At 36.5% G+C, this 24,798-nt stretch overlaps 1 protein-coding gene across 7 annotated transcripts in view; it reads left to right on the forward strand.

Annotated features, from left to right (window-relative positions):
- Nucleotides 1-24,798, forward strand: part of ZMYM2 (zinc finger MYM-type containing 2) — a 130,892-nt gene that overhangs the window by 80,747 nt on the left and 25,347 nt on the right. For all 7 annotated transcript variants that reach the window (XR_004433872.1, XM_033197318.1, XM_033197292.1 and 4 more), the window contains 8 exons: nucleotides 1,490-1,662; nucleotides 12,496-12,661; nucleotides 13,349-13,383; nucleotides 18,347-18,476; nucleotides 19,440-19,555; nucleotides 21,047-21,218; nucleotides 22,897-23,022; nucleotides 24,647-24,741. Coding sequence is in view for 6 of the 7 variants with exons in the window: in XM_033197318.1 (XP_033053209.1) it covers nucleotides 1,490-1,662; nucleotides 12,496-12,661; nucleotides 13,349-13,383; nucleotides 18,347-18,476; nucleotides 19,440-19,555; nucleotides 21,047-21,218; nucleotides 22,897-23,022; nucleotides 24,647-24,741 (1,013 nt within the window). In the remaining variant the exon portion in view is untranslated. The remainder of the gene's footprint in view (nucleotides 1-1,489; nucleotides 1,663-12,495; nucleotides 12,662-13,348; nucleotides 13,384-18,346; nucleotides 18,477-19,439; nucleotides 19,556-21,046; nucleotides 21,219-22,896; nucleotides 23,023-24,646; nucleotides 24,742-24,798) is intronic.

Below are 24,798 nucleotides of genomic sequence, written 5' to 3' on the forward strand. Positions count from 1 at the left end.
GTGGAGAATGACAGCAAAATAAAAAGATTTATCAGTTCATTCAACTAGTGCGTTCATTTACAGTCTTAACATGTAATGTAAAGTCATGTCCGTAAGAGGGTGCTGCTTGCTTATAAAACAAGGCATTCCTATTTACATTTAATTTTGTACATTTCACCTGGAATGGAAAGTAACCATGTTTCACTGTTAAGAGCAAAGCTATAATGAAAAATGACAAATCTTATAATGTTTCATTGAAAAGATTGATTCTGAATTAGTCTTTTTACATTTGAGTTGTGCAGTGACATTCTTGCTGATTCATAAATCTGGACATACTGATGTTGATTGCTCATGTATGTTATTAATTGTCTGCCATTTGGATTATATGGACTTTACTAAAATGAATAGACAATTAGCAGCAAGTAGGTAATTGACATTCAAGAAGATAATTTTCAGTTGGAGGGATTTATACATTCAGCTGGGTAATAGCATTTTAAAAAAGAACGTGTGTTTTTTTCCTGTTTAATGACATATTTTTTGCTTTCTCTTACTGCACCTAGTTCTCTGCTAGAACCTGTCAGAAATAACAAAACACATAATACCTAGTATTACCGTCAAACTCTAGTTAGATAAAGCTAAAAAGGTAAATTTTAAAGAATATTTAAAAATATAGATCAAGGTAACAGAAGTCATAGGATAGTACATAAATGATTGCTAAATAAATTATGTAGAAAACAATTGCAGTTCATGTTTGCAGACAGGAAATGTCATTTTAAACGAGGTTGATGTTGGCAGCATTTGTGGTAGGGGTATAGTTTGAGGTCCTTATGAAAGGATGAATAGGATTTTAGTAGATAACATGTAAGTCATTCTGCTTACATAGCACAGTGTAAGTACAGAGTATTGATCCTCGTAGAGATGTTATAGGGAATAAATAAGATATGTAAAAATACTTAATGCGTTTATGTACTAGAAAAAAGATATACTTCATTAAAGGACTAGATAACAAAAGTGTTTTCTTTGGGCAAGTCAGTAAATCTGTTTTATTTCCCTGAAGGTCCATGTAAGACAGGTAAGCTTGAAAAATTAGCTAAAATGCCTGCTTAAGTTGAACATCTCTATAAGTTTACTCAGAGCCTCTTAGTAGTCTACATTGTTCCTTTTTCTAAAATGCCTGTTTGTATAAGGTATGCTTACTTTGATACTTAAGATTCTATCTATCTATTTCCCCGGCCCAAGCAAGATTCTATTTAAATAGAACAGATAAAATAATTCTGAGACATTACTAGATTTTAATGTCTTGAAACATTATTTTAGCCATGTTAGATAATATGTTATCTAATAAAGTATCCCATATTCTGTTCTAATTTGTATAGGTTGATATTGATTATAGTAGATTTTACAGTTTTGATCAGGAGAGGAAAAATCTTGACCAACTAAGATCTGTCTCTGCTCAATAATTAGTTTTTGTGTGTTTTTTGTTTTAATATATAAACCTTATATTTTTCAGGCTGCAAATTATTATACAAACAGGATTTTGCAAGACGTTTAGGATTGAGATGTGTTACTTGCAACTATTGTTCTCAGCTGTGTAAGAAGGGAGCAACTAAAGAACTCGATGGTGTTGTGAGAGATTTCTGCAGTGAAGACTGCTGTAAAAAATTTCAGGATTGGTACTACAAGGCGAGTAACTCCTTTATTATAGCAGCTACTTTAACCAGTCTTAAAAAACGTTGTAGCTGTTACCATTATAAATCTGGCAACTCATTTATTTTAAAAATGTACACACTTAAGGCCTAGCCCTGATAATATTCATTAAAATTGTCTTGTCATTTCTGCTTGTTTGAAGTAGCATTTATATCTCTTTTTTTAATAACCTAAGCATTACCAAAAGATTATGATACACCTATATTTTCAGCATTGTAGTTTAACAAAGTGGATGTTTTTCTAAAATTTATTGTGTCTTTATTTCACTAAGTAGAATTTTTTTTTTTTTTTTTTGAGATGGAATCTCTGTCGCCCAGGCTAGAGTGCAGTGGCATCATCTTGGCTCACTGCAACCTCCACCTCCCAGGTTCAGGCGATTCTTGTGCCTCAGCCTCCCAAGTAGCTGGGATTATAGGCGTGTGCCACCACGCCCAGCTAATTTTTATACTTTTAGTAGAGACGGGGTTTCACTGTGTTGGCCAGGTTGGTCTCGAACTCCGACCTCAGGTGATCTGCCCTGCTCAACCTCCCAAAGTGCTGAGATTACAGGTGTGAGCCACCGTGCACAGCTAAATAGAAATACTTTTGACTATGTTATCAGTGTTGAATGTTAGCAGGTAATTGTTTTGGATACTTGGGATATATTTTAAAAACATCTTGCTCTTTTTTGGCTTTTCGTCTTTTTAATTGTGAGTTTTGGGGGACTTTAAAATTGAAAGGAATGCTAAGTAGAGACCAGAAACATTTAATTTGAAACTATAAATGTGTGTATGTGTATGTGTCATACTAAATCTTTACACTTTAAAAATTTAACTTTTAAGTTCAGGGGTACATGTGCAGGTTTTTTATATAGGTCAATTTGGGGCATGGTAAATGACGGGTAAATGACCCATCATTATATAGGTCAGTTTGGGTCATGTTGTACTGATTGTTTTATCACCCAGGTATTAAACCTACTACCCATTAGTTATTTCTCCTGATTCTTTCCCTCCTCCTACCCTCCACTCTTTCGTAGGCCCAGTGTCTGTTGTTCCCCTGTTAATGTGTTTGTGTTCTCATCTTTGGCTTTTCTTTTCCTGTGTTGGTTTGCTAAGGATAATGGCCTCCAGTCCCATCCATGTTCCTGCAGAGGATATAATCTCTTTTTTATCGCTGCATAGTATTCCAGGGTATATATGAACCACATTTTCTTTATCCACTCTACTATTGGTAGGCATTTAGGTTGACTCTAAGTGTTTGCTCTTGTGAATAGTGCTACAATGAACATACGTGGGCATGCCTTTTCTCTGCAGAAGCTCTTTAATTAAATCCCATTTGTCAGTTTTTGCTTTTGTTGCAGTTGCTTTTGGCATCTTAATCGTTGCTGGTTCCTATGTCCAGAATGGTATTGCCTAGGTTGGCTTCAGGAGTTTTTATAGTTTTGGGTTTTACATTTAAGTCTTAATCCATCTTGAGTTAATTTTTGTGTGTGGTGTAAGGAAGGGATCCAGTGTCAGTCTTCTCCATATCATTAGCCAGTTATCCCAGCAGCATTTATTGAATAGGGGATCTTTTTCTCATTGCTTGTTTTTGTCAGGTTTGTTGAAGATCAGATAGTTGTAGGTGTGCGACCTCATTTCTGGGCTCTCTATTCTGTTCCATTGGTCTGTGTGTCTGCTTTTGTACCAATACCATGCTGTTTTGGTTACTGTATCCCTATAGCATAGTTTGAAGTCAGGTAGCATGATTCCTCCAGCTTTGTTCTTTTTGCGTTTTTTTGCTTAGGATAGCCTTGGCTACTTGGGCTCTTTTTTGGTTCCATAGAATTAAAGACATGTTTTTGTTGTTGTTGTTCTGCGAAGAGTGTCACTGGTAGTTTAATGGGAATAGCATTGAATCTGTAAATGGCTTTGGCAGTATGGCTATGTTAATGATATTGACTCTTTTTATCCATGAGCATGGAATGTTTTTCCATTTGTTTGTGTCATCTCTGATTTCTTTGAGCAGTATTTTGTAGTTCTCCTTGTAGAGATTTTTCACCTCCCTGATTGGCTGTATTCCTAGGTATTTTATTCTTTTTGTGGCAATTTTCAATGAGATTGTGTTTCTAGTTTGGCTCTCAGCTTGATTGTTGTTGGCATATAGAAAAACTGGTGATTTTTGTACATTGATTTTGTATCCTTTGCTGAAGTTGTTTATTAGCTGAAGGAACTTTTGGGCTGAGTCTGTGAAGTTTCCTAGATACAGGATCATGTCATTTGTGAACAGGGAAATTTGACATCTTTTCTTCCTATTTGGATGCCCTTTATTTCTCTCTCTCCTGACTGCTCTGGCCAGGACTTTCAATACTGTGTTGAACAGGAGTGGTGAGAGAGGCATCCTTGTCTTATGCCAGTTTTCAAGGGGAATGCATGCTTCCAGCTTTTGCCCATGCCGTATGATGTTCGCTGTGGATTTGTCATAGGTGACTCTTATTTTGAGGTATATTTCTTTAATATCTAGTTTATTGAGAGTTTTTTTTGTTTGTTTGTTTTTGTTTTGTTTTGTTTTGTTTTTTTTTTGAGACAACGTCTCACTCTGTCGCCCAGGCTGGGGTGCAGTGGCACCATCTGGGCTCACTGCAAGCTACACCTCCTGGGTTTACGTCGTTCTCCTGCCTCAGCCTCCTGAGTAGCTGGGACTGCAGGCACCCGCCACCGTCCCGGATAATTTTTGTGTGTGTGTTTTTAGTAGAGACGGGGTTTCACCGTGTTAGCCAGGATGGTCTCTGTCTCCTAACCTTGTGATCTGTCCGTCTCAGCCTCCCAAAGTGCTGGGATTACAGGCGTGAGCCACTGTGCCCGGCCTATTGAGAGTTTCTAACACGAAGGGATGTTGAATTTTATTGAAAGCCTTTTCTGCATCTATTGAGATAATCATGTGGTTTTTGTCTTTAGTTCTGTTTATGTAATGAGTCACATTTATTGATTTGTGTGTGTTGAACCTAACTTGCCTCCCAGTGATAGAGCCTACTTGATCATGGTGAATAAGCCTCTTCAATGTGCTGCTGGATTTGGTTTGGCAGTATTTTGTTGAGGATTTTGGCATTGATGTTCGTCAAGGATATTGGCTTGAAGTTTTCTTTTCTTCTTGTGTCTTTGCCAGTTTTTGGTATCAGGATAATGCTGGCCTCATAGAATGAGTTAGGGAGAAGTCCCCCCTCCTCAGTTTTTTGGAATAGTTTCAGTAGGAGTGATGCCAGCTCTTTTTTGTACATCTGGTAGAATTATGTTGTGAATCCATCTGATCCTGGACTTTTTTTGGTTGGTAAGGTATTTATTACTGATTCTATTTCGGAGCTCATTATTGGTTTGGTCAGGGATTCAATTTTTTCCTGGCTCAGTCTTGGGAGGGTGTATATGTGTCTAGGAATTTGTCCATTTCTTCTAGATTTTCTAGTTTATGTGCACAGAGGTGTTCATTGTAATCTCTGGTGGTTATTCGTATTTCTGTGGGATAGTGGTAATAATATCCCCTTTATTGTTTCTAATTGTGTTTATTTGGGTCTTCTCTCTTTTCTTTATTAGTCTAGCTCGCAGTCTGTTAATCCACCCCCCCCCCAAGAAAAAAAAACACTCCTGGATTTATTGATCTTTTGAATGGTTTTTCATGTCTCAATCTCCTTCAGTTCAGCTCTGATTTTGGTTATTTCTTGTCTTCTGCTAGGTTTGGGGTTGGTTTTCTTTTGGTTCTCTAGTTCTTTAGTTGGGGATGTTAGGTTGTTAAATTGAGATCTTTCTAACTTTCTGATGTGGACATTTAGTGCTATAAATTTCCCTCTCAACACTGCCTTAGCTGTGTACCAGAAATTCTGGTACGTTGTATCTTTGTTCTTATTGGTTTCAAATGATTAACTGGTTTCTGCCTTAATCTCATTATTTACCCAAAAGTTGTTCAGGAACAGGTTATTCCGTTTCCAAGTTTGTGTGGTTTTGAATGAATTTCTTAGTCTTGATTTCTAATTTGATTGTACTGTGATCCAAGAAACTTTTGGTTATGATTTCAGTCCTTTTGCATTTACTGAGGAATGTTTTATATGTGATTATGTGATCAATTTTAAGAGTATGTGCCATATGACAGTGAGAAGGATGTATATTTTGTTCTTTTGGGGTATCCATTTGATTCTGTGCTGAGTTCAGGTCTTGAATATCTTTATTAATTTTCTGCCTTGATGATCTGTCTGATACTGTCATTGGAGCATTGTCTGGGAGTCTAAGTCTCTTTGTACATCTCTAAGAACTTCCTGTATGAATCTAGGTGCTCCTGTGTTGGGTGCATTTATGTTCAGGATAGTTAGGTCTGATGGTTGAATTGAACCCTTTACCATTATGTAATGACCTCCTTTGTCTTTTTTGATCTTTGTTGGTTTCAAGTCTGTTTTGTCTGAGGCAACCCCTGCTTTTCTCTGTTTTCCATTTGCGTGGTAGATTTTTCTCCATCCCTTTATTTTGAGCCTATGTGTGTCAGTGCATGTGAGATGAGTCTCTTGAAGATAGCATACCAGTGGGTCTTGTTTCCTTATCCAGGCCGCTGTGTACCTTTTAATTGGGCATTTAGCCTGTTTACATTTAAGGTTAGTATTGATATGTGTGGGTTTGATCCTGTCATCATGATGTTAGCTCGTTGTTTTTCTGACTTGTTTATGTGGTTGCTTTATAGTGTCGCTGGTCTGTGTGCTTCAGTGTGTTTTGTAGTGGCTGTTAATGGTCTTTCCTTTCCATATTTAGTGCTTCCTTCAAGGGTTCTTCTAAGGCAGGTCTGGTGGTAACAAATACCTTCAGATTTTGCTTGTCTGAAAAGTATCTTATTTCTCCTTTACTTATGAAGCTTAGTTTGGTGGGATATGAAATTCTGGTTGGCAAGTGGCACTGGTGTTAAATTAAAAAAAAAAAATGTTGAATATTGGCCCCCAATCTCTTCTGGCTTGTAGGGTTTCTGCTGAGAGGTCTGCTATTAGTCCGATGAGTTTCCATTTGTAGGTGACCTGACCTTTCTCTCTAGCTGCCTTTTAACATTTTTTCTTTCATTTTAATCTTGTATCTGATGTTTATGTGCTTGAGAATGGTCTTTTTACAAGTGTACTTTTATGCCCGTTGTTTAGGAGGTTTTATTTTTAAAATTTTCTTTTGGATAATCTCAATAAAGGCATTTAGTGAGTGCAAATTTGGAAATCCCATTTTATTTTTGTATCTATTTGCATTCTTTATCTTATTGAGACAGAAATTGTTACCATGTGATGATGATTTCCTGTCATTTTACTGTACAAATATCTGCCTAATTGTAAAATTATGAATATAAAATTTTAATGTATAATAATCTTTCTTGGAGGATTTTTTTGTTGTTCACAGCGCATACTGAACGTATTTCTCTGTTTGGCTTCTTTCTTTGAATGAATGATCTCCCAGCTTTAAAAAATATTACTGGGGTTGGGCTCAGTGGCTTATGCTTGTAATCCTAGCACTTTGGGAGTATAAGGTGGGAGAAGCACTTGAGGCCAGAAGTTCAAGACCAGCCTGGGGAACATAGAGCCCATCTCTGCAAAAAAAATTAAAAATTAGCCAGATGTGATGGCATGCCCCTATAGTCCCAGATACTCAGCAGGATGAGGCAAGAGAATTGCTTGAGCACAGGAGTTCGAGGCTGTGGTGAGCTATGATTACACCACTGCATTCAAGCCTGGGTGACAGAGGAAGACCCTGTCTCAAAAAGAAAAAAAAAGATTACTGAGAGCGGTAGCTCACGTCTTTAATCTCAGCCTTTTAGGAGGATGAAGTGAGAGGGTTGTTTGAAGTTGGGAGTTCTAGTCCAGCCTGGGCAATATAGCGAGACCCCAACTCTACAAAAAATTAAAAAAAATTAGCCAGGCATGGTGGTACATGCCTGTAGTCCGGGCTCCTTGGGAGGCTGAAGTGGAAGGATCACTTGAACTCAGGTTTTTGAGGTGGCAGTGAGCTCTGATGACACCACTGCACTCTGGCCTGGGAGACACAGTAAGACCAGCCTGGGGAACATAGAGCCCATCTATGTCTCTAAATTTAAAAAAAAAAATTATATATATAGATATAGATATAGATAGATAGATAGATAGATAGATAAGTTTGGGATTTGTTTCTCTTTTTGGGAAGCAAAGGTATGTTCTTTGGCAGAAGACCATGTTATTGTAGATGCTGTCATGTGTTCCACCTTGCTTCTTATTTTAAAAGATAGTTATGTCTGTTTTCATTGATGCAGAATTTAGTGATGAGGATTTAATGAAGCAGTGCTTTTCAGAATATACAAAAAATACATTAGTCAAATACCAAGTTACAATCATCTAGTTATGTTTAATGTCAGTATTCTGTACCTTAAATACATTATATATTCCTGCCTTATTTTAAACAGATCTTTGTATAATATACGTAATAACTTATTATATATTATACTAATCTGAGGAACAAAGGTAAGACTATTTTGGTTACATGGTAGAAATTTATAAAGCAAGTAGCAATGCTGATTTTTCTATACAATCAATATGCACCACAGTCTTTGAAATGTAAAGAGTTGTCTCTCTTCATTCATCCTTGGTTTTTCTGCTTGCAGTCATTATTGTAATCAAATGGTAACTTTCTTCTCTGTGCTTTCTACTTGAGTCAGACTGTATTTTCTTATACCCCCCATGCATCCCTTCTATTCACTGTTGCCATGATACCATCTTGAAAATGTGGTAAACTAATTATGGGGTCCTCCCCCTTTTATGATTTATCTTTTTTTATTTAAATACTCACAAGTTTATATATTTGTGCATTAAAACCTATGACCCTTACAAATCATTCTGGCTTATCAGAAAAATAAGCTTCAAGCCAAAGGAAAAAAGTGCTTCATCACAGAAACTTAAAAATCAACAGCTAGCCAATCTGGCTGTTATTTCATGTTTAGCCATGAACATTTCTTAAATGGTCATGCACACACATTGTATTTTTACCTTCTCTTATCTTTGCACTTTAGATTGAGAGACTACTACCTATATAAATAACTTCTACATTTTTATTTAAATTTAGTTTTATGCTTTAAAAATTTTTTTACTTGACAAGTCACTGAATGAGCTGTGTTTTCTGGTTTATATCATGGTTTGCTTCTAGATTTAAAATAGAGATTTATTAAATCCTGTCTCTTCTAAATTGCAGTAAGAAACCTGTGACATCATGCAACCAAAAGATGCTGAAAATACAACTAATGTATTTTTCTTCTCCCAGATACCTTTTTAGAAAGAAGTAGATTTTACTTTTCCTCAAGTAAATGTTTCCAGGCATAATGAAAAACCAGATAGTTCTTTTGATCTGTGTAAGTTTAAAAGTTTTTAAGAAAAAGGATTTAGTATTGTAATGCAATAATAGCTAGAAGGTGCTTGAAAAATTGGTAAAGATAATATTTCCAAAGGTCCACTGTTTCCCAATGCTGTGTCTATTAAGACCTAAGCTTTTCTTAAACCATATTACTTCCGATTGCACAGGTTTTTAACACAGATTTTGATTTGTTTTCCAAACAAGTAGCGAACGGTGGCAATATTAAATTCTTAATACAAATGCCCTCTAATAGTCTTAACAGTATGATTGATGGGCTTTAAATTAATAATATTAGACTTCTATAATTTTTCTTTATAAACTGCTATATCCATGCTTTTAAATTGTTTTTGAAATTAATTTTAGGAAAAGAATATTTAATATTCAAATATTGCTTTAAATATATATTTCTGGTCACCAGAGAATTCCTATGCTTTGCATAGTACCCAATCACCTTTTATCACTGCGTTCTTTTTTTTGTAGTGAATCACTCTACTGTGCTCAGAAAGCTGTATTGAGAAGTCATAAAGAATTTCTGTTTAAAATGTCTGTAAAATACCCCTATCTTTTTCGTATTCATGGTTCTCCCCTGGAATATTAGGTTTGTTTGGTGAATTAGGGAACAAATAGATAGGAAAGTTTGAAAAGGTGTATATATCAACCCAAAATGAAAAGTTGAAACTATCCAAGAAGTGAAAGGGACTGGGTCAGGATAGGCTGAATGACCTTTTGCTAGTTATTGAAAATGAAATTTCTGTTTAGTTGATAGATTGGATTAAGGTTTTTGAATCAGAGTTTAGTACCTGGCTGTTACTTAGATTTGTTTGAACCTGTGACTTGTTTTTTTTTTTCTCCTCCCCCTTAGTTTGCTATCCTTGATTTCACAATGACAAGAAAACCACAAAATAGATGATGCAGTATTTTTAAAACCAGAGACTTATGTTCCATTTATTTCATTTGTAATGGTGTCTTAAGAGTTATTTTTTGCAAATGGCTAGGGAATGCATCTTGGAGTAGAGTTGTGTTGGTGTTGGTAAGGCATGATGATCATTAATGATCTTTTTAAATTGGCCATCATATTTTAGCTGAATTCCAAACATTTTACTAGGGGTTTGCATGAGTGGATGTAAAAGAAACAAAAGTTCACAACCTCCAAAATTTTGATTGTGGCATTAAACTTGGAATTATTAGCATGTATGGAGTTCTCACTTACTATTTTTTCAGGCTGAAAAAATAGATGCCTATTTTGTTTACATTTGTAAATTGGTGTTAATCTTGCCCCTTTTTTCTTTGGGTAGAGGGAAATTATCTAAATTTGTTTTGAACCTTTAAAAGAAGGAGGGAGCTTCAGGTATTGATTCTATAAAAACCAAGTGTCTAATTGTAGAATGATGAAGTGATTCCATTGTTCAAATTCTTTAGGTGGAATGTGTTTGATTTTATGCCCTTGATCTTCCAAATGATTGTATAAATGGCAATACTACTACTAAGAGTCAGCGTAGTACGTGTAATGATTTGAATTAATACAGATTTCTATTTTAAAGGTTAAATCGAGAATCTTCTTGTAGCATTTTATTTGTATTGTGTTAGGATATTTATTCTCTACTCATTTATAGTAACTCATTTTGTCTTTATTGCTTAGTGTACAGGATAAAGCCTGGGTTTTGACTTGGTTGTCTGCCTTTGGAATCCTGTCTCTGCATTTTTAATATTTGGCCTTAGTTATTTAATCTTTTTAGATCTTAGTCTGCAGTACCCATTTTGCGGGGCTGTTGTGAAGATTTATAGAGAGAAGATACAGCGGGTTTGGCTCTTATTTCAGGTTCTCAGTGAACAGTGTAGTCAGGCTATAACTCTACTTTTGGTTCTTACGCTGTTCAGAATCAGTGAATAAAGTATTAAGCTTCCATTTCCTTCCTTTATGCTTTGGCTCTTTTTTTGAGCATAAATTGTAAAAAGGGAAAAAGAAACTGAAAGAAAGAAAAGAAACCCTGGAACAAGTCTATGGTTATTTTGAAAAACAGTCTCGCTGGTGAGAATTTAACAAAGGGACTTTTTTATTATTGAGTGAAAATATGATCTTGGTTGATATTAAGTGCTGTTGTTACTGAGATGATCACATAATACCATCAGCAGTATAAAATTTGGATTCACAAGTTTTTGAACAAAAGTCGTGATACTGGCATCACTTAGTAGTCATAATTTGTACTATAAATCTTCATTCACTTAACATTTATTCAGCAGGAGAAATACCTGACCTCGAGAAAAAAAAAAAGCCTGTGTTCTAACCTTGGGGTATGTTTGTTACATAAGACCTGTGTGTCAACATAGTCATTTGTTAATATTCCTGACGAGGAATTTTGACGTGACATTTGTAGAATTCCTGTTGAAATTATAACGTGAGAAATTTCAAAATCCACAGTGTAAAACTCTAGATTAGAGTAATAAAGGAAAAGCTGTAGCCACAATTATTATGAACTGCAAAATACTTAACAGTTATTACTTTGTCAAAATTTCAAAGCTGGTAAGCCAAAGGGTAATTGAAAAAAATAATAGTAGTTCATTTCTAGATCAGAAACTTAAATTATGAAAAGAACTGTATTTGAAATTATATCATTTTTCTGTATTTGAAGATATATCATTTATATTTTCTTCACACTCATTAGTCAAGATGTTAAGAAATAGTGAAAATGGGCAAAATCTAGGGAAATTAAGATCTCTAAAAACAAAAATCTGTCTCAAGATTGATTCACCAAAATAAAGTACATTCTGTGAATTTTAATTTGTTTTTCTTGTATCATTTTTCGGTATTGCAAGTTAAGTTGTGGACCATTGGGCTGATTGTTTTCCTAGATGTGGGTCAAATCGCTTGTCTTATTGATATTACTGGTTTTCAGAACATTTAAACATTGAGTGTTTAAAAACATGAACTCAAAGTTCTTGTTACTAAAACTAAATAAATGTATTAAAGGTTTTCAAATTTATATTAAACTGTTGAAAAACTGAAATATTTCAAGTTAACATCCATAAATTTCTCATCATAAGAGCTTGCTTCAAAATTACCTTTGTCTTGTACAACAAACCTGGGAAATCCGTTCATTACTCATAAATGTTCAATATAATGGTAGTAGACGATTCTACCAGTATATTATATGGCCCTCAAAAGTATTTAAAAACATTAAAATACATTGATTTGGTCTACCAATATGTATTTAGTTATCCTACCTTTGTGATGCTGGTCTTTGACTCCTGGTAAGTATAGGATGGAACTTTGTCAATTGAGAAATTCCTTTTTTTTTTTTCCCCCCAGTTTTACTTATTGTACATTTTACTGTCTATAAATGATTTATATTATAGTTCTATTTTTCTTTATCAGTCACGGTTTTATCACATTTGGCAATAATCACTGATAAACTTCTGGAAATCTTCAAAAATAATTTGCAATGTCTGAAACCTTCCTTTTTAAATTAAGGCTGCAAGGTGTGACTGTTGTAAATCTCAAGGAACTCTTAAAGAGCGAGTTCAGTGGCGTGGGGAAATGAAGCACTTCTGTGATCAACACTGCTTACTGCGCTTCTACTGTCAGCAAAATGAGCCCAACATGACAACTCAGAAAGGACCTGAAAACTTGCATTATGGTATGTAATAATTTAGGTGATAACTTGAAAACCCTGTAAATCAGTCTTTACGTAGTTCTGAATCCAAAACACTGATAATGAATAGTTGATTTTGGAGATCGCTTAATAGCAACTTAAATTCCGTAGATTCTCTGGGTTGAAGTATCCTGGTATGTTGTTTTTATAAATGTATTGCTTTTTGTTTTATTGTCTTTTTGAAATGTCATGCTAATTGAGAAAACAAGGTGTAGTTGATAGTGAGGAGAAGCTAAACAGCGTTATAACACAAATTTTAAAAAGAACAGACATCTACCTATGGTGTCATCTGCAATTTTAAATGCAAATTATTTTTAGCAAATCGAATTGCTAGGGAATAGGTTGGGAGGAACAACAAAAACCCTTTAGAAGCTGTAATTTTAAAATATATATATATATCTTTTAAGATATAAATCTAAGAATATATAATAGTATTTCCCCAAAAGCAGTGTATACTTTCAGAGGGCACAAAAGGAAAGAAGGATTAATTTAATTTCATTTATTTACCTGTATATTTCTATACTTTATACAAATTTGAAATTCTTCCCTTAAAATGTCTAAAATATTTTCTTTAGTCACATTTTAAATTAGTGAAATTTAATGAGAAATAGGGATTTAGAAAATTCTGAAGAAAGAGTATTTGTCTTATTTTAAATTTTTTATGTTTTTTAGATCAGGGTTGTCAGACGTCTCGAACCAAAATGACAGTAAGTATTGGTGAAATGGAGTGCTAAATTGTGATTTTTTTAATACAGGGTAAAAAATAATTAGGCCAATTTAATGTGATCATAACAGTAATTTTTTTTTTTTTTTTTTTTTGCTTAACTGAGACAGTGGAGTATTCAGCTGAATTATATTAATACCAGAGACTGTCATACATGCTAAGGAATATAAAGGAGAATTAATTATAGCCTCTCCTCACAATGGGGCAATAGACATAAGTGATATTTGAGTTGACGGATGTTTCCATAATAGATGCATCTTTAAGACAATGGCAATAGTGTGTTTGAAATGACTGTATTTGTTCTGAAAGATATGAATAAGCTGACTGTAAACAGTTGAGTAGATGATTATCAGATAGACATGAAAAATAGGAGAATAATAAAGTGCTAAGCACATGTGTATTTGGCAGAACTACTTACTAGAGCCAAGCTTGAAGGGGATCTTTGGTGGAATAATGGAAAATGAGGCTGAAGGAATAGGCTGAGGCAGATTAGTAATGGCTTTATGCATTTATCTTTCAAGTAGAGATCTGAAGATACATGTTGGTGGCTAGAATTTTTTGAGTTTAAAAATTTGGGAAATACACAAAGTGTCCTGGATTTTTGTCCTCCTATTTATTTTTCTTTTGGTGTAATATATCAAATTCTACTTTTGTTAGCATTGTAAGAGTTTTATAGGTTGATGCTACTAATGACTACTAAAGATAAGAGGCAATGCTTTTGCCACTCTCTGGAGAGTGGTAGGGCACTGCCTGGCCTTGGCATGCTGCATCTTACAGCTGTCACCAGCGGTGGATCCTGGTGTTTCTCGCATCCTTATCTGAGGGAAGCTCTTTAGGAGTCATTTATCGGCAATAAAGTCTCTGGGCTAGTTCTTGTTATGTTACAAAAGAACAGATCAGTGGTTCCTAGCGCTGACTACTCATTAGAATCACCTGGCAAATTTTCAAAACCTTCCAGTGCCTAGGCTCCAACCCAAAAGTTCTGTATTTTAAAAAAGTTCTGGCTGGGCACAGGGACTCATGCCTGTAATCCCTGCAACAAGGCAAGTGGATCACCTGAGGTCAGAAGTTCAAGACCAGCCTGGCCAAGATAATGAAACTCCATCTCTACTAAAAATACAAAAAGTTAGCCAGGCGTGGTGTCCTGCACCTGTAATCCCAGCTACTCAGGAAGCTGAGGCAGGAGAATTGCTTGAACCTGGGAGGCAAAGGTTGCAATGAGCCAAGATTGTGCCACTGCACTCCAGCCTGGGTAATAAGAGTGAAACTCCATCTCCATTAAAAAAGAAAAGAAAAGAAGAGTTCTTCAGGATTCTAATATGTAACCAGAAGTGAGAATCACTGATATAGATGAAAATTGGTATTTTTACATTTATTCTATTCAGTGTTTGTTTTTGATGTTAATAGTTGGACAGAATCCTAGAAAAGTAAGAATACTTTTTCCTTGCTTTCTCTATCCATACGCCCCCTTATGGAAATAATTTAAAATCAGATAATTTTGGAAGTATGTAAAGTATTCACTTGAATTATCTGATTTTAATACCAGAGGCTTTCATCCATGCTGAAGATATGAAAGATGACTATTCCCTATTATATACTTATATTTATAAGGCAAGTCCTCAACCTTGTTTCAAAGGTGTGTGCTTTTGACCAGAAACCCTTTCTATTAGCATGATATTAAATATTTTTCTCCTCCTACAGGACTTGAACCAAACTATATGACGGAGGGATAGAGGAAGCATTATTGATAGGGAAGGATAAGTAAGGCTGCCATTGCAGCCGTTGCCTTTTGTCATATAAAGTCCTCTCCCATCTTTTCTTCTTTGTAATTATGAAGTCCTCTCCCATCTTTTCTTCTTTGTAATTATAAAGTCCTCTCCCATCTTTTCTTCTTTGTAAGCTTTTGGAATCTTCTAATTCTCCACCCGTAAACTTCAAAGGATAGGAGCTTAGCTGTTTAATTTTGGGCAAGTTACTTCCCTGTTCTTTGTGTAAGTTTATTTGAAAAATCAAGATGAATGTAGTACCTAACTCATGATGAATACTAAACCATGGTATAGCTGTTTTGTTCCAGACTTCAGAGAGGCAGTATGTATAGTGAAGAACATAAACTTTGACATCAGATGAATCTTACTTGAATCCTGATTTCAGAACTTTTAGCTCAGTGCCTCCTGCCAGGTTGTATCACTTCTGAGTCTCAGTTTCCTCGTATGTAAAATGGGAGTGATAAAAAGTCCTACCTTTTGTGGTGTTAGGAGTGTGCAATAAGATTTGGTGCTTTTCATACTCCCTGGCATCTAGCAAATACTCAGCAGATGGTGGCTTTTGTCATTATAATTTTTGTTCTTTTGGGTCCTACTTCAGCGTACACAAATAACTGGATTCTGCCTATTGACTGAAAAGTAAAAAACATTCTAAAAAACAAGTTTGGTTCAAGTGTAGATTTTCACCAAGTGGCATAGTTTATTGACATAAAGTAGTATTTGCAGAATGGCAAGAAGTGCAACATTGAGCAATCCCAGGACGTCTATGACTTTAGATCCTCTCTTTTGGGATGTAGAGTATTTTCCAGTTCAGACCAAACTTTCCTAATGCCTGGTATGTAACAGATACTGTTTGCTAAGTTATTCTCTCCATTATACGATGGTGGAAATTGAGGCATAAGAGATTGCGTGACTTGCCTGAGGTCACACAGCAGTAGCTTTAAGTATAGTTGACCCTTGAACAACATGGATTTGAACTGCATTTGTCCATTTCCACGTGGCTTTTTTGTTTTTTTTTTCCTAACCAAACTTGGATGGAAAATAAAGGATTTGCGAGGCAAATTTGAGGGCAGACTTTTCATATGGGTGAGTTCTATAAAGGCTGACTGGGAGTTGTGTATGCACAGATTCTGGTATGAGGAGTAGGGGTAGGGGCTTTGGCGGATGGTGGTGGTCCTAGAACCAATCCTCCACATATACTGAGAGGTAATTGTGCAGTCAGTCCTCATTTATGAATTTCAAATTTGCCTACCCACCAATAGGCTATTGATAACTGCTGGGAAAATGTTTGATCAAACTGAAAAGGTGTTACAGAAATTATAAAGAACAATGTTAAAAACACAGTGTGCATCACACAGCAAATGAGCATAGAAGGCTTTGGCAACATGAAGGAGGGTGATATCAGAATGGAATTCTGTCTTGGGAAAAATTGTCAATAAAACAGAAAAATGGCCCTATGCTTGAGCACAGTCTCAAGTTTAAGCACTACTGAGAACATGCCTTGAGATGCAAAAGGATCTGAGGTTAAAAGCTAAGCTGCCAGGGCTGACACAATTTTTGAAGCCAGTTTGAGTAAGAAAATCACTGACACTGTCAGCAAGGCACAAGAGCCAGTTCTACAACCTCGGTTTTCATGCGGCACACCAAGATTGAGAGGTCAGACCACACAGTGCAGTGTCTCATCACACATCCTGCAGCTCCATCCACAGTGGAATTTCGTTAATGTTTGTTTTGTTTTTGCTTTGTTCTTGAGACAAATTCTAACTCTGTCATCCAGGCTAGAGTGCAGTGGGATGATCTTGGCTCATTGCAACCTCCGCCTCCCAGGGTCAAGCGATTCTCCTGCCTCAGCCTCTAGAGTAGCTGGGACTAGAGGTGGGCACCACCATGTCTGGCTAGTTATCTATTTATTTATTTATATATTTTTTGTATATTTAGTAGAGACGGGGTTTCACCATGTTGGCCAGGCTGGTCTCAAACTCTTGACCTTAGGTGATCCGCCTGTCTCGGCTTCCCAAAGTTCTGGGATTACACATGTGAGCCAATGCACCCGGCCAGCTTTTGTAAAACTTTGACTGCTTAATTTTTGTTTAATATTTTTTAGGACTTTATTTGCATAAAGGTACAGTAAACAGTATGTGTTCAGTGTTGTTTATGTGATCACTGTACAATATATGTGTGGCGTACTGTACAGTGTGCATGTGCTGTGTGAGTGATGTACAGTATGTGTGTGCTGTATTTGTACTGTGTTTATCTCAGTACTGTATTACACAAAAATGCTCTAATGAAATACTGTTTTATTATAAAAAAATACTGTATGAAGTATCTTTAACAAAATTATGTATTGATCAGTTGATGAAAACATTGTGATCGGAGGCTCACAGGAACCTAATCTTGTATTTCCCATTGAAGCAGCAGTTCAGTAGTCATTGTTTGGGGCAACTGTATAGAACACAACTATTCTGAATTATGTACCTACATTTTCTCCGTATCAATAGGTGATGTGGAGAGTACCTTACCTTTACTCCCTTGTGCTCTTATCTTCCGCTTATTTCACATTTTATTTATGTGGGGTTTTGTTTTGTTTGCAATGCAAATAATGCTACGGTGAACTTAGTGCAAAATATCTGAGAGACTGCATCTGTAGAATAGGTTTCAGAAACTGCCATTGCGGGGCCACAGGAAATATACAACTTAAAGTTTGAGGATATCTTGGGTAATTGTTTTCGTTTTTCTTTTCAAATTTATGATCATATTTAATGCCATTTATCCAGCAGAGGGAGCTAGAGTATCAGAGAGCCATAATAACTGTAAGATCTTCTTTTTCTGAAATAAATTTAAAAGTGCCTAAGCGTTTTCGTAGTTCAGGTTTGCAATCTTGATTTTGTACTTAAAAGTTAGATTGTCTTTTTGTATTTTTCTAAAATCATTCTGATGGTATCCTTTGAAGGTGATATAAATCTATAGAATGAATAATTGCTACTACTTTGCTACTAGGTAGAATAGATTCATATTGATCCTTATAAATTAAGAGTATGGTGAACATAGTGATAATAGCATAATTTGGTTATCCTCTTCTGCTTTTGTGTGTTCCCTTCATAGTACTGAAAATCCTTCATTGACACCAGGAAGTATTGAAAATTAGACATAAAAATAAAAATGTTTCTCTTTGCTTCTTCATAGGGTTCAGCACCACCCCCTTCTCCAACACCTAACAAAGAGATGAAGAACAAAGCAGTTCTTTGCAAACCTTTAACAATGACAAAAGCTACTTACTGTAAACCTCACATGCAGACCAAATCTTGTCAGACAGGTAACTTAGGACAATGTGACTTACATACTTCCCCATACCTTCATCTTTACATGCTTTTCTTGAATGGAACAGCCTCCAGGGTAGATTCATTCGGTCAATTTGTCATTTTCTGTTGATTTTGCTTATCTAATTTTAGATATTACCTGGAGAACACAGCATCTCATTTTAAATCATTATGATCAATCTCTGATAAAGGCCTAGAATACAAATTATGTCAAAGTGAAAAAATACTTTATCAAAAATTTCCTCTTTACCTGTGATTTGTAATGGTAACAATTCTGTTTCCTTCCTGTCAGAATGAGATGAAATTATTCAAATATGTATTTTTTATCAAATTCACAGTGTTATCTGTATTCTAATTATTTGATTAAATAAGCCTTTGGGGAGGTTGTTGAGGAGAGTATGGTAGGGTATCTGGAACTATATAGTGTTTTTAAAGGATGTTTTCTTTCTTAAAAAAAAAAATCCCGGCCGGGCGCGGTGGCTCAAGCCTGTAATCCCAGCACTTTGGGAGGCCGAGACGGGCGGATCACGAGGTCAGGAGATCGAGACCATCCTGGCTAACACGGTGAAACCCCGTCTCTACTAAAAAATACAAAAATCTAGCCGGGCGAGGTGGCGGGCGCCTGTAGTCCCAGCTACTCGGGAGGCAGGAGAATGGCGTGAACCCGGGAGACGGAGCTTGCAGTGAGCTGAGATCCGGCCACTGCACTCCAGCCCGGGCGACAGAGGGAGACTCCGTCTCAAAAAAAAAAAAATCCCTAAATTCTATTTGTATTTTCTGTAAGTAAGAACAGCTGCTGCTTTCTTTTTAAGTTACCTAACTTGTAAAAACTGGGAATTTAGAGAAAAAGAAAAGGTACTGAGGTAGTTAAATTTTTCTTGATCAAATTATTTTCACATTAAGCACCTGTATATAAGTGTTAGTTAACATTGCTCCTTAAATATGTTTTGTGTTTTTAGATGATACTTGGAAGACAGAATATGTTCCAGTGCCTATCCCTGTGCCTGTGTATATCCCAGTTCCTATGCACATGTACAGTCAGAATATTCCTGTTCCTACTACAGTTCCTGTTCCTGTAAGTCACATTTTAAGTTCTTTTTCATTTTGAGATGTAGCAGGCACAGTTGAGAAAACAATGTACAGTTGACCCTTGAACAACAAGAGTTTGAACTCCGTGCACCCACATATGTGGATGATTTTTTTTTTTTTTTTCCAATAAATATGGGTGGCCCTCTATATTGGCAGGTTCCACATCCGTGACCAACACGGACTGAAAATACAGTATTCTGCCTGTAATCCCAGCACTTTGGAAGGCTAAGGTAGGCGTCTTTTCAGCCCAGGAGTTCAAGACCAGCCTGGGCAGCATGGTGAAACCCTGTCACTACTAAAAATACAAAAATTAGCCAGGCATGGTGGCATATACCTGTAGTCCCAGCTACTTGGGAGGCTGAGGTAGGAAGATTGCTTGAGCTTGGGAGATGGAGGCTGCAGTGAGCCGTGATTGCACCACGGCACTGCAGCCTGGCCTACGGAGCAAGTCCTTGTCTCAAAAAAAAAAAATTATTTGAGGATGTGAAATCTGTATAGAAGGCTGACTGTAGGGGTGTGGGACTTGAGTCTGCATAGACTTTGGTATCCATCCACAGGTGATCCTGGAACCAATCCCCTAGAATACTGAGGATAACTGTAGTTGCAGTTACTAGTTTAATGAAGCTAATAAAACCATCTTTACCTTTCTTCAACAGTGAACTTAGATTTGGTTGTATCTCTGTTGTCATGACTGATTGCTTTGTGTGTAACTATGTGTATGTTCATCCTCACGAGTAACATTTCGCAGATGTCTGCGCCTGCTCTATGCATATTGAGTTTTATATTTGGGTTCATTTTCAAAATAAATATTTGTGGGCCATGTGCAGTGGCTCACGCCTGTAATCCCAGCACATTGGGAGGCCAACATGGGCAGATCACCTGAGGTCAGGAGTTCGAGACCAGCCTGGCCAACATGGTGAAACCCTGTCTCTACCAAAAATACAAAATTAGTCAGGCGTGGTGGGGCACACCTGTAATCCCAGCTACTTGGGAGGCTGAGGCAGGAGAATCACTTGAACCCAGGAAGCGGAGGTTGCAGTGAACTGAGATAGTGCCATTGCACTCCAGGCTGGGCAACAAGAGCGAAATTCTGTCTCAAAAAAAAAAAAAGAAAAAGAAGTATTTGTGAAGTCATAAGGTTTAGAACTGAAACGTAGAATTTCATATAAAGTATTATTTGATCCCAAATCACTTGCAGTACTTAGACTGACACTACTGTGTCAGGGCTTGGCTGTTATAGTCCCCTGGGGGACAGAAATACTTCAAAAATTCTTTTTCTTTAATTTGTATTCCAAAAAGTAGATGTTTGTATTCTAGGCTTTCTTGTCAGTTAACATCTTAGTTTTGTATGTGTTCTTTTCAAAGCTTTTATCCAGTGTGATATTATAAAGTAGATCATGTGTCAGAGTAATTTTTAATTTGGAAAAATACCTTTTAATGTTTAGTAAACCTAACTCAAAATGATTTGGTTGCTTAGGTGCCAGTTCCTGTTTTTCTGCCTGCTCCATTGGACAGCAGTGAGAAGATTCCTGCAGCAATTGAGGAGCTAAAAAGCAAGGTTTCTTCAGATCCTCTTGATACAGAGTTGCTTACAATGACGGATATGATGAGTGAAGACGAGGGGAAAACAGAGACTGCCAACATCAACAGTGAGCTACACTAAATTATACCTGGCGAATAAGTGTTACCATTGGTTATTTATAAGTGTTGTTCCATTGGTTATTTATAAATATTGTTACCATGGGTTATTTATAAGTATTGTTACATTACTTTCCAGGGCATATAATTTTGTTTCAATTTATGTAGGGGTGAGGAAAGCATTGTAACAAAAATGTATTTTATATTAAGAGATCTACACTATATTTAGCCAGGTGCCCTCAGACAGATATCCGAAGCAGGAATTTGGTCTTTGGTCTCTGTTTTAAGCAGGATTTGACTTGTAAAATCCACTCAGAATTATTCTTGTTAATAGAGTAGTGCAGATACAAAACTATAACTTGTAGTAAACTCTAATAGTGATCAGAACTCTTCTTTTGTAATAGTTATCCCTAGTTTTTTGTTTTTTGTCTTTTTTGAGATGGACTCTTGCTCTGTTGCCCAGGGTGAAATGCGGTAGCACGATCCTGGCTCACTGAGATCTCTGCCTCCTGGGTTCAAGCTATTCTTCTGCCTCAGCCTCCTGAGTAGCTGGAATTAACAGGCACGTACCACCACGCCCAGCTAATTTTGATATTTTTAGTAGGGACAGGGCTTCACCATGTTGGCCAGGCTGATGTCAAACTCCTGACCTCAGGTGATCTGCCTGCCCACAAAGTGCTGGGATTACAGGTTGGAGCCACCACACCTAGCCCCTAGTTTTCTTTTATTGCTTATACTGATAAAATAATTTGCATTATCAAAACCAGAGTTTATCTTAACCTCTCTTAGGGCAGTGCTTGCGCTACATGGTATATAACATGATGAGTGTGTTGTGGATGGTTCTAAGTCACTTAGAATATTTATTTTCCACCCTTAACCCTCTCTTGATACCCAGAGTCCTAGTTCAACCTTGAGCTAATTCTTACCCTACCCTAGAGGACAATCAAAATACTATAATTTTCTCTGGATTTAATAATGAGACAGTGTTTTTGAAGCACTGTGGTAAGAAGTTGTGAAATTAATTTAGTGGGTTGCAACCAGTGTTTTTGTTTAACGAAAGAAAAACTAAGTGGAGCAGGATAAAAAAAATGACAATGTGAATCCCAATGTGAATCCCTCATAGAAAGGGTATTATTTTGTGAAACCAGTGTGTATACAGATGTCTTTCTGTTCCCTGCCATCACCTTGCAGTATGTGCTGGATAAAATGCATTTCTTACCATGACTATAACACAAAAACACTTGAAAGCAATTGATCAAACCATTAAAAGGCAGTTGTTAATAAGCATATATTGAACGACTTGAGAAACCTAGGTCAAAATTCAAAGAGTATTGAAAACTACAGTTGTCTACCCTCATTAGTTTATTTTTGACAAAAAGTTGCTTTTAGAAATACTTTACTTGTTGAAATTGTTTTAATATCAAAGCATACCTATTAGCTTTTGAAGGGAGTCTTCCTATAAAATTTATAGGATTGAAAGTTTTCATGTGCTTGTGACTAATTATAATTATGAGGTTTATAGTGGTTTACATTTTGAGATAGTTATATATATAATATGCCCTTTTGTGACATTAAATGTATTTTTTTATATTGCATTTAAAATTAAATGACTTGCTTTTGCCAGATTAAATACAGATACCGTTGGGGTTTTGTGTTTTGATTCCTAATGATAGTATGGATTGATTTCAGGTGTAATTATTGAAACAGATATAATTGGTTCCGATCTTTTGAAGAACTCTGACCCAGAGACACAGTCCAGCATGCCTGATGTACCATACGAACCAGATCTGGACATCGAAATAGATTTTCCCAGAGGTACTCAAAACCTTCATGACTATGGGATTGAGTTGTGGAGTCAACTGTGGTTATGATAATTTACCATTTGATGTTTGTGTCATTGCCTTTAACAGTGTTCATATTTTTTAAACTCACCTTAACAGTTAACTTCATTTTTTTTTTTTTTTTTTGAAAAAACCCACCTTACCAGTTAACTTCTGGAATGAGATCACTTGAACCCAGGAGTTCAAGACCAGCCTGGGCAATGTGGTGAAATGCCATCTCTACTAAAAAATATAAAAAGTAGCCAGGATGGTGGTGCATGCCTGTAATCCCAGCTGCTTGGGAGGCTGAGGCAGGAGGACTGCTTGAGTCCAGGAAGTAGAGGTTGCAGTGAGCTAAGATTGTGCTGCTGCACTCCAGAATGAGACCCTGTCTCAAAAAAAAAAAAAAAAAAAAAAAAAACCTCTAGAAGTAATTCATTATAGAAAGTTTAAAGAAGTGTTTGTGTCCTTTTTAATTTAAAAAAATTGCTAGCGTCTAGGTGCAGTGGCTCATGCCTGTAATCCCAGCACTTTGGGAGGCCGAGGTGGGTGGATCACCTGAGGTCAGGAGTTTGAGACCAGCCTGGCCAATGTGGTGAAACCCCGTCTCTTCTGAAAACAGAAAAATTAGCTGGGCGTGGTGGTGAGCACCTGTAATTCCAGCTACTTGGGAGGCTGAGGCAGAATTGCTTGAACCTGGGAGGTGGAGGCTGCAGTAAGCCAAGCCTGCGCCGTTGCACTCCAACCAGGGCAACAAGAGCAAAACTCTGTATCAAAAAATATATATATAAAATATGTATATATTTTGTATATATATATATAGCATTTTTTAAAGATCCCTTTGAAAATTAAGTTCACCTTCAAAGGAAAAATTATTTTCAAGTCTTTCGTAAAATAGGCATGTCACTTTTCATTATTTTCTTTTTTTTTTTTTTTTTGAGACAGAGTCTCATTTTGTTGCCCAGGCTGGAGTGCAGTGGTGCGATCTCAACTCACTGCAAGCTCCGCCTCCCGGGCTCACGCCATTCTCCTGCCTCAGCCTCCTGAGTAGCTGGGACTACAGGCGCCCGCCACCATGCCTGGCTAAGTTTTTATATTTTTAGTAGAGATGGGGTTTCACTGTGTTAGCCAGGATGGTCTCAGTCTCCTGACCTTGTGATCCGCTCGCCTCAGCCTCCCAAAGTGCTGGGATTACAGGCGTGAGCCACCGCACCCGGCCTCATTATTTTCTTAATCCATGGATGGCTAATGAGCACACTGAGTAGAATGTGAAACGTTGGTTTTTGTAAAAAACATTTAATAGATTGAATCAGATTTGTACCGATACTATTTAGATCTTATAATTGGATTCCAGACTGTAGTAATTTTTCTGATATCATACATTTTCATGAAAATTCTGTGTTGATATTCATTTTATATATGTTTTATAGGAGTTTGAACAGGGTTTGTCAGAACTTACAAACCACGTTAGATGCAATGAGTCATTTACTCCCCAGCCCAGCCCAGATTGTCCCCATGTACGAGTGCTGGTTTACATCCTGTGGTTATTTGCTGGCTGTGTTTATGTAACATAACCTTGTGCTATTTCGTTTAAAATAAAGTTCTGATTTGGTTGTCAGCTGCTGAGGAGCTTGATATGGAGAATGAATTTTTATTACCACCTGTTTTTGGTGAAGAATACGAGGAACAGCCCAGACCTCGATCTAAAAAAAAGGTACATTCACTTATAGCCTATATAATAGTATCTCTATAGGCAAACAGGGATACAGTG

Source organism: Trachypithecus francoisi, unplaced genomic scaffold (genome assembly GCF_009764315.1).
Source record: "Trachypithecus francoisi isolate TF-2019V2 unplaced genomic scaffold, Tfra_2.0 Contig01676, whole genome shotgun sequence".
Lineage (NCBI taxonomy): Eukaryota > Metazoa > Chordata > Mammalia > Primates > Cercopithecidae > Trachypithecus > Trachypithecus francoisi.